The 10,833-nt window shown below is 47.0% G+C and overlaps 1 protein-coding gene across 1 annotated transcript in view; it reads left to right on the top strand.

The window, feature by feature from the left end:
* LOC129825919 (multiple C2 and transmembrane domain-containing protein 1-like) overlaps positions 1 to 10,833 on the top strand; it is a gene marked incomplete at its 5' end in the record, with an annotated part of 45,032 nt that overhangs the window by 15,025 nt on the left and 19,174 nt on the right. Inside the window, 1 exon segment of the mRNA XM_055886036.1 lies at positions 6,679 to 6,780. Coding sequence (XP_055742011.1) covers positions 6,679 to 6,780 — 102 coding nt within the window.

Raw genomic sequence — 10,833 nt, 5'->3', positions numbered from 1 at the left:
AGCTGATTATTCCACATAAGAGGGCCCTGCTCTTTCTGCACACAGGGCTGGGGCGCCGGATAGCAAGGCGACCACAAAGGCTACAATTGACCAACTCTGGCTTCATACATTTTGATCTATCGCTCCCCTCAACTGTTAGCATTCCATTTGAGCTGTAGGGAAGTTGAAAGGGGGCTGTTTTTCTTGTTTATTTCACCAATATCTATCTCCTCAAACCACCCTAGCGCTCTCCCTCACTCTTTCCCTCCCTCCCTCCATCCCTGCCCCCCCCCCTCCCCCCGTTCTCTTTCATTCTTACACCCTCTTTTTCCCCCTTTATTCCCTGGTTAAGTGCACAACAAATGGAGTTTTGAGGCTGAACAAATTTGTCATTTCCATTCTCACTCTCAGGTATTGAAATGACCTGACGCTCTCATTACCTCTCGTCTTTGCTAAAATTGTATAATATTAAGGTCAGGTCAGAGGAGGCCTTTTTCATGGCACAAAGGTAGAAAAAAAAAGATTAATAAATGTGCCAAGGCCTCATTTTAATTGAACCTGAAGCATATGTTGCAAGTATGTGCAATCCGTTCCAGATGTTCCGTTCTGGCCGTGTGTGCTGCTCTTCCCTGTGCACCACAAGGCAGCTATTAGCTGGATAACCTTTGCTCCGGGGGCTAAATGGGGTATTACATGGCAAAAAAGTGGAGCACCTGTTTTTTATTGGGGAGAGGACCCCTTGCAGGCTTTGCCGAGGCCGCCACATGTGTATCCACTTAACCGATTGTTGGGCAATCGTGAAAAGTGTCTTTCTTCTTAGCCAATGCTGATATTAGTCACTTACTCTCAATGAAAGTCCAAAGTCCAGGCTAATTGATGGGGACGGCTCAGTTGTTAAACCCAAGCGGGCACCTGAAGGGGAAAAGAAGAATGGAGCTTAACTCTGTGTGCTGCTTCTCCCTCCTCTTCCTCCTCCTCCTCCTCTTCTCTCTCTGGGTGTGTGTGTGTGTGTGTGTGTGTGTGTGTGTGTGTGTGTGTGTGTGTGTGTGTGTGTGTGTGTGTGTGTGTGCGTGCGTGCGTGCGTGCGTGCGTGCGTGCGTGCGTGCGTGCGTGCGTGCGTGTGTGTGAGCGCGCTGCATGCCTGCCTGTGAACTGTCCATGTGGGATGAGAACATGACATCAATGCAGAAGACAGTTTCATAGAGCGTTATAGTACCTGTTGAGATAGTCCAGGTGTGTGTGTGTGTGTGTGTGTGCAAATGGCAGAACTTAAAGATGTTCAAGATGTGTTTCCTGCGAACCCTTCCACAGCCAGTAAATTCATGGCAATGACTAGACACACACACACACACACACACACACATACACACACACACACTAGATATACCAAGGTCTCAATGTCATCAATGTCAACACCTGCACTACAGTTGAAGAGTTAAACACACACTAACAAAGTAACCATATTCTAATGAGGATGTCATTACCTTGGCTGGTACTGGTTCTCACCCCTCCCTCCCTCCACGTCTCTCTGGGCTCCTGCCTGTTACTTGTCTGTCATCCTCCAGACAGGCCCTCGCTACAGGGGATCCAGCAGGCGATGGTTCTGCCACCACACTCCGTCGACACACACACACACGTCGCCGTCTGCTCACTCATCGCTATGTGAGAGAGAGTGAGAGAGAGTGAGAGAGAGTGAGAGAGTGAGCGAGACCTGTATGATTAACGGAGCGACAGACAGACGCACTCACACACCTACCCCCTGGGGAAGGGGTTCTACATGGAACCCAATAGGGTTTTACCTGGAACCAAAAAGGGTTCTCCTATGGGGACAGCCGGAGAACCCTTTTAGGTTCTAGAAAGCACCTTTTTTTCTAAGAGTGTACACGTCAGGCTGGTGACCGGAAAGAGCCGTGGATTTCGAGCGTTTGAAAAGGTGCTGAGGACGTGGAAAGGTGCCTTCGTCGGCGCTCCCCCTCCAAAACATAACTATGGCAAGGCGCTGGGCTCAAGCCAGAGAGCAACTTATCCGCCGCCATTGTTGCAACCCCTATTACTAGTCTGTTCAACCTCTCTTTCGTATCGTCTGAGATTCCTAAAGATTGGACAGCGGCCGCGGTCATCCCACGGTCACCCCGCGGTCATCCCTCATCAAAGCGGGAGACACTCTTGACCCAAACTGTTATAGACCTATATCCATCCTGCCCTGCCTTTCTAAAGTCTTCGAAAGCCAATTGAACAAACAGATCACCGACTATTTCGAATCCCACCGTACCTTCTCCGCTATGCAATCCGGTTTCTGAGCTGGTCACGGGTGCACCTCAGACACGCTCAAGGTCCTAAACGATATCATAACCGCCATCGATAAAAGACAGTACTGTGCAGCCGTCTTCATCGACCTGGCCAAGGCTTTCGACTCTGTCAATCACCGTATTCTTATCGGCAGACTCAACAGCCTTGGTTTCTCTAATGACTGCCTCGCCTGGTTCACTAACTACTTCTCAGAGAGTTCAGTGTCAAATCAGAGGGCTTGTTGTCCAGACCTCTGGCAGTCTCTATGGGGGTACCACATGGTTCAATTCCTGGGATCGACTCTTTTCTCTGTATATGTCAATGATGTCGCTCTTGATTCTTTGATCCACCTCTATGCAGACGACACCATTCTGTATACATCTGGCCCTTCTTTGGACACTGTGTTAACTAACCTCCAAACGAGCTTCAACGCCATACAATACTCCTTACGTGGCCTCCAACTGCTCTTAAATGCTAGTAAAACGAACTGCATGCTCTTCAACAGATCGCTGCAAGCACCTGCCCGCCCGACTAGCATCACTACTCTGGACGGTTCCGACTTAGAATATGTGGACAACTATAAATACCTAGGTGTCTGGCTAGACTGTAAACTCTCCTTCCAGACTCACATGAAGCATCTCCAATCCAAAGTTAAATCTAGAATCAGCTTCCTATTTCGCAACAAAGCCTCCTCACTCATGCTGCAAAACTTACCCTCGTAAAACTGACTATCCTAACGATCCTTGACTTCAGCGATGTCATTTAAAATTGCTCCAACACTCTACTCAGGAAATTGGATGCAGTCTATCACAGTGCCATCCGTTTTGTCACCAAAGCCCCATATACTACCCACCACTGCGACCTGTATGCTCTCGTTGGCTGGTCCTCGCTACATAGTCATCTATAAGTCTTTGCTAGGTAAAGCTCCGCCTTATCTCAGCTCACTGGTCACCATAGCAACACACAAACTGGTCATTCCCAAAGCCATCACCTCCTTTGGCCACCTTTCCTTCCAGTTCTCTGTTGCCAATGACTGGAACGAATTGCAAAAATCGCTGAAGTTGGAGACTTATATCTCCCTCACTAACTTTAAACATCAGCTATCTGAGCAGCTTACCGATCGCTGCAGCTGTACACAGCCCATCTGTAAATAGCCCATCCAACCAACCAACTACCTACCTCATCCCCATATTTGTTTTTGATTTTCTGCTCTTTTGCACACCAGTATTTCTTCTTGTACATCCTCATCTGCACATATATCACTCGTGTAATTCCCTAAATTGTAATTACTTCGCCACTATTGGCCTTTTTATTGCCTTACCTCCTTACTTCATTTGCACACGCTGTATACAGATTTTTATAACGTGTTATTGACTGTACGATTGTTTATCCCACGTGTAACTCTGTGTTGTTTTTGTCGCACTGCTTTGCTTCATCTTGGCCAGGTCGCAGTTGTAAACGAGAACTTGTTCTCAATTGGCCTACCTGGTTAAATAAAGGTGAAATAAAAATACATTTTTAAAAACTGCTTAGACCAATGCGCCATTGTAGTTCACAATTCTCTAGCAAGCAGGGAGACAAGTTGATGATACTGGAAACAGTGCTTTTTATTATTATTATTATTATTATTTTGTTTTAAGCCTTCCCCAAACCATAGCCCTAACCTTAGCCACGCGGAATCAATATCTAAACTTAACCCTGTTTTAAACCCTGTAACGATGCGGAATTAACCCTGTAACCACGCGGAATTAACCCTGTAACCACGCGGAATTAACCCTGTAACCACGCGGAATTAACCCTGTAACCACGCGAAATTAACGGGTCAGTAATCAACCCTCGACAAAATACGTCAAATTCCGGAGTGAAACTGTGAGATCAGGTTGGTACATGTATGCCATGGGAGCTTTAGGTGTAAGTACTGGACAGACTAGACTATCCAGTAGTATCTGTAGGGACTGAATGACGTCTATGTTGCAGCTTTGTCTTACACAGCCTGCTGTCCAGAGCTGGAGTAAAGTTATCACCTCCAGGGTCCCTGTGTGTGATAGCCTGTCTCCCAGAGAGGGATAGAGGGGCTGAAGAAGCTCTGAGATTACACTCACTACGCATGGCTGGCCACTGGAGTCGCGCTCGTCTCGCCTCAGGACTACTGCTAGCCAGATAAGATACACACTGCAATCATGTCCCACTCACGGCTTTACCGCGCTCGCACACACACACCTCACCCTCACGCCTCTTTACACCTACTACAGATGTCAGCCTTCTCCCTCTCTCTCTCTCTCTCTCTCTTCCCTCTCCCTCCCTCTCTCCCTTTCCCTCCTCCACCTCCCTTTCCTCTTCCCTCGCTCTCTCTCTCCTCTCGCTTATTCTCTCTTTTCTGGCGCGCTCTCCTCTCTGTCTCTCCCTCTCCCTCCCTTTCACTTTCTCGTTCCATCTGTCCCTGCTGGGTATATTGTCTATGTCCTCTAGAGTAGTTTGAGCGTTGGTACCCACACAGGCCTGTACGTGCGTTACGTACTTGGCTTAGAAACACCAGGGACACTTTGACGGCGTCACGTGTTACAGTGAGGTGCCCTGATGAGGTGCTGGTAGAGACTCTAGACGGTATAGAGAAGCGCTGTTTGTTGTTGTTCATTCTTTGTTTCCGATTATGTCGACTCAACAACTTAGTACAGCGAAGGAGTCCTGATTTGTTAAGCACGTGTCTGTCCCATTTCCCAGTATGCTTCCTAGGCATTACTGTACAGACACAGACGCCCGGTGTGAATAACACCATAGACATTTCGCTACTCGTCATTCGAACATTCATGTGGACTCAGGTGTGATGGATATTCTAAGTTCAAGTAAGGATCTCTTGAAAAGAGATGAAGAGCTGACACTACCCCACTCTCCCTCTCTCGAGTCATTTCTCTATCTCTTTATCCTTCTCCTCTGTATTGCTGAGGCAGGCTTTTTACCATCCCTCTCCCTGTAGGCGAAGGACACACACACACACACACGTTCTCCGCAGAGCACGCACACTCATACTCACACAGGGAACAGCACATTGTTCAGTATAATTTGAAAAAACACTGTTTGTGTTATTCATGCTGTATGTCATTTTTTCGGGGAAGCTTTCATTGAGTTCCGACTGACAATTAATGACACGAGAGAGAGAGAGAACATCAAGTGATACCACTGCTATGCTGTTAAGGCGAGTATACGAAGATACTATCTGCTAATAACAAAAAGTTGCTAATCTCCTTGCTGTTACCATGTGGAGTCAGTAATGGAGGATATAATGGGGGTTCTAGGCAGCTGTGGCGACCTGATAGCAGCTCTGTGTTTATCGATGGCCTGGCAGGTGTATGGGTATTAAACCGCTGCTGTATCGTCGACGCCCATGGCGCCCTAGCAACACACTCCCGTTCTCCTGACCCCTGGGCCTAACAGCAGCACCTTAATACGCTACACCCCATTTCACAGCCATCTCTACCCCTCTCGCTCGTCCTCTTCTCCGTCTATCTCCCTTTTTCCCTCATTCTTCTACTTTCGCTGTCTCTCTCCCGTTCCGGGAGCCGTCTTTCTATCGTTCCCTTTGCTTCTCTTTATCTCTCTTTCTCTCTCCCTCTCTGCGTCTCTCTGTTTTCCTATCACGGTGACATTAGAGGGGAAAACACAGGTAACCTCTCAGCAGTGTGTAATGCTGTAAGATCTGATCCGGGTACAGGCAGCATTGTGACAATGTGGATCTGGGCGTGGAGGGAGACTGTGCTTATCTGCAGATAGCACATGGAGCGCAGGAGCCGCCGGAGCCCCAGCTCCGCGCCGCGCAGATCCGCCGATAGCTGCGTGCTCCGATGTAATTGGACTAAAGAGTGCGCGGGGGGATTATTTTTAATACTCTAAAAAGTGTGACTGAAAAGTTGTTCTGGGGCTATTGAGCTTGTGATTCGCCATGCATGTCCTCAGGTAACAAGTTAGGTTTTTTTTTTTTAAGTGCGGAGGAGAATAAAATAAAGAGAACTTTTGAGCTGCTTGGAGTTCTTTTCTTCTCTCCGTCTGTGAAGGATGAAAAGCTTCACGCTGTAAAAAAAAAAAAAAAAAAAAAGTGCTTTTTACTTTTTTGCCTATTTTTTTCCGGGAGACGCTCCTAGGAACTGCATTTTAATCATGTTTGGCTAATAAAGAGTGAAAGAACAACAAGGTGGGGAGAAAAGTGTGGAGGAGTATTGTCTTGCAAAGTGTGCCACATTGTTTGTTTGCCATTTTTTCTAACACATCAGGTGGATTATTTTCCTCTCTCTTTCTTTCTCTCCCGTTCCCTCAGATATCTGTTCCTCTGCTCTGCTGCTCAGCCTTGTTTTAACCCTTTCCTTTGTGTCCCTGGTTTAAAAAAAAAAAAAATCTTCATCTATTCTGACCCACAAGGTGCCTGGGCCCGGCCATTCGGATGACGTCCGACTGCCTGAAAGCCATATCCTTGTGGATATGTTGGCTTCCTGGCACTTTGAGTGGATACGGGTGATGGTGGTAAGTGTGGCCCCGCTCCGGCCTTCCCGGTGTCCCTGTCTGGCTTATATGGCTCATCGTCTGTCTGTCCAGCCGCTCCGCCTGCAGGCGCTCACTCTGTCCTGCCAGTCCCTGTCCTCGTCTCATTGGCACGCTCGCTCCGTAACACACCGCGCTATTGTCACCCCCGACACCGCCCATCCCGGTCCTTTTTGGGATAAGAATGTTGGGGGTGGGGGGGGGGGGGGTCCGGCACGGAAAGGTGCCCTCCTTATGTGACTGTAGGGTGGTAGGATCCATCCCTGTAAGGAAAGATAGACTGGAAGAGACAACATCCTCTGTAATGGTGAGTTAAACCCTCATGTTGGGCAAGCTCATCATGCATCGATCATTGTGTAAGCCCATGGACCATTTCTGTTCCCCATATGACGAGTCTCAGGTGTCGGATGACCATTCACAGATAACAGTTGTTAAGAGGGCTTCATGTCCCCTATCGAATAGTTTCACCATCTGGGAATGCTTTGCTAGCTGTATGGGTGAGCCATTGGTGTGGGTGTGTGCGCGTGTGTGTTCACACCTGTGTGTGCCCCCTGTGCTTAGAGATTCTGCACCGTCGCTAAGCCAAGAGGGCCCTGTCCCCCTGTCCTCAGGATACTACTGCTACCTACCTGTCACGGCCTTCTAGTTGAATCAGCGACACATTCACAACCAGACGATCCAGACGTCTAGACTCTGATGGACAGTATATCGAAGAGAAATGCCACCAGCTCCCTGCAGCCTCGGTTCAAGCCGATCTGCACTTGTAAACCAGTGAAAGTTGCCTTCTGTCAGAGTATCAGAGCTCTGTCAGAGTAGAACGTTGGCACTGTTGACAGACGTGGAGCTCTTCTATCCGCCCTCTGATTGGCTGGAATCTGGAGCACATCACATGATAGCGGCTGTGTCTCAAAGTCAAACATAGGCAGAGGCAGTTGCTACCTTTTCTTTTAACAAGAGTCATAAATGTGTAATGAGTGTTGAGGATACATATTTTATGCTGCTTTTGAAGGTACGATCCCATCACTTTTTTCTAAAACAAGGTTTTTTAAAATAGGGGAATTTTCCAATTGTCCCGGTCTCTTGTTTTATCTCCGCACATGAATATGTAATGACATTTCAGGTGTTATGAAGACTGAATAAATTGGCCTGGATTTTGTAAAGCAAGTTGATGAATCAGAGAAAATTAACTATCAGCATGACTTACTCTGTCATATTACCTTGTTTCACCACAGTGTACTGTGACAGGGAAAGAGTGTCCCACTGTTTGAAGGCTGGGCATGTGCCCTATGAAGGAACGAAGGGAATTGGTTTAATTGAAACCATTGCAGACCCTGTGGCTTGTCTCGAGCCAGGATTGAGAAACACAGATGGTATTTGTGCTAGTGTATATATTGGATATATAACCTTTTATTATTGACTTTACATCACTTATAAATCCCTAAATTGCCTGTGCCTTTAACCCAAGTTCTCAGAATGCAAAGTAGGTTTGAGAGTAGAGCTCTGCTGGGGCTGTTGTGAATGGGACAGCCTTGTTTTTTGGAGATGGAGAGGGCAGCGGGCTGAACCAGGCCAACAAACGAGAAGAGTATCGGTGTCCCATTCATCACCCGCTGCCACCCGGGAACCTGGAGAGGACAGGGGAAGGAGAGTAGAGGGACAGGAGGGCAGGGGTGAGGGCAGGCAGGGGGAAGCATGGCAGAGTGAGGGTCTTGGATGGTGCAGGAGGGGGTCCGTAGGCTGGTGTGCCCGACCTTGAGTCTCTCTGATGGAGAGGCTGGTGGGTGGGAGATTGGAAAGGTGATCATGGCAGCACTACCTCGGCCCCATTAGAAGTGCACACACGCAGACACACACACACACACACACACGCAGACACACACACACACACACACACACACACACACACACACACACACACACACACACACACACACACACATAGGCTTTTTAGGAGGGAGCCATGGGACGTAGAGGTCAACCTGAAAATAAGCCTCCTCCACCTCCACTTATGTGTACATTTATCCTCGGGCGTCACGGCAACCCTCACCATGGGAACAGGCTGGGTGAAAAGCCTCAATAGAATGAGAGAGTGTGGTGTCTGCATAGTCCACCTTCAGCTGCCACAGTTAACTGGAGTTTGACTTTGGCTCCTTCGAAGCAACACCCCACACACTCACATACATACATACACACACACACACACACACCACCCCCCCCCCCCCCCCCCCCCCCCGCCCCGTTAGTGAACTGAGCGCTCCTGCATGCCTTCCCAAGGCCCTTTGTGTCTGCGAGCGCCACTTGATGATAGGGGAGAACGTGCTGAGCATCTCGGGGCCCGGTTAACCAGATATTTATGTGGTTGTGAAAAGAGAGGGAGGGAAAACGGAGATGTATTCTCCATATTCACCCAAGGATTACTTGTGAAATAAATAATGTATTAACACTGCTGCTTCAAAACGAAACATCTGCCTCTTACGTCGTGCTGGCGATGTGCCAGCAGCACAGTGCTATCTCTAGCTGGTCGGAGGGAGCTGAAGTTGGGACTCTCTCCTAATAGGAAACATGTCCTCTATGAGGACCGCTGGTACAGTGTGGTCACGGTCTGGCCATGAGCATAGATCACTGACCTTCAGGGATTAAAGGTGAATGAATGGTTATCAGACATACACCTAGCTTGGGCCCACGAGCCATCAGGTTTGATCCTGCAGCTTGCCCCTTCCGGTTGGATTGTAGAATGGTCCGAGAGGTACTGTACTGTATAAACCAGTATGTCTCATGGGTCCTGTTTTTGAGATTCATGTGTTTTTGTTTTATAAAGTAGATGGATAAGATACCTGCGTCCTTTTTAGGTATCCCTCCAAAGCTGTCTTGGGTAATACTCATGTCCTTACAGATGAGCTGCTCAACTTCAATGCTTTTTTTTGTTGTTGTTTTCTCTAGGGAAGAACTTTGGTAAACAGTGCCGGTGGCTAAGAACTAGATTTGTTAACATTGTTTATATCAGTTTTATGAAATTCTGAAGATTTGTTCTAGCATTTTGATATAAGAGCTGAGTCATTCCAACAATTCGCTGACTTTTGAGAAGTGCATCTTTGATTTCACCTCATTTTAACATTCTGTTATAAAGACCACATGGTCATTTTACTACAGTAAGTGCCTATTAAGTGCCAAATAAAGTAACAGGGTTGACCGTAACAGGGTTGACCGTAACATGGTTGACCGTAACATGGTTGACAATTTCATCTGAAATCAGCCATAAATCCCCTTGTGGGGAATTTGAACCTTGTGTGCAACAGGGAGTGACAATTGAATGCAAGCCTCACAAAAAAAGAAAATGTAATTGTTGAAACATGTCGAGCCTGTTTATCTACGGGTAAAGGTTTTCCACCCCAAAACACCAGAAAATTGGGCAAAAAAGCGTAGAACCGGCTAGCCTACTTTTAGACTCTGATTTGACTATTAGATGTTCAATATTTATTTTGGGAAAAAAAGATTTAAAAAGGAATAGTTTCACCATCTGAAACGAGAGTTCGGCTCACATGACAGGGCTGATCTTAACACGAGGGACAGACGTAAATGAATCACTAATCACATGAGATAAATAATAGGCTTCAGATACGACTTTGTCAAAGCAACAAAATAATGATGGCTTCACAATGATGTTAAAAACGTTGAGACATGTTGGGGTTGAGCTGAATTTTGGCACTGCTTTTATTCATATAATATATATTGAAGTGTCCATGTGGTCTATATTAAAAGGCACTTCATTTATTATAGCAGGGTTTTAACATTCAATATTGGCACACAATTTTGAACTAAAATAGCAAAGAAGGGCACTCGTTTCATGAAACAACCCAGCTGCATTTATCCCAAGTGCACTCCCATGTAGCTCCGTAGTGCTTTCCTCTTAAACCATTCAGTATTTTGTGATGACTGAAGTTACACTGTGTATTTTGCTTAATCTCTTGTTAACTAAAGAAATATGAGAGAGCCAAACGCACGTAGTCTTGATTTGTTGTTATGTCTGTGCTGCTC

Source organism: Salvelinus fontinalis, chromosome 28 (assembly GCF_029448725.1).
Source record: "Salvelinus fontinalis isolate EN_2023a chromosome 28, ASM2944872v1, whole genome shotgun sequence".
In the NCBI taxonomy this organism is placed as follows: Eukaryota; Metazoa; Chordata; class Actinopteri; order Salmoniformes; family Salmonidae; genus Salvelinus; species Salvelinus fontinalis.
This window is presented reverse-complemented; position numbering and strand designations above follow the sequence as displayed.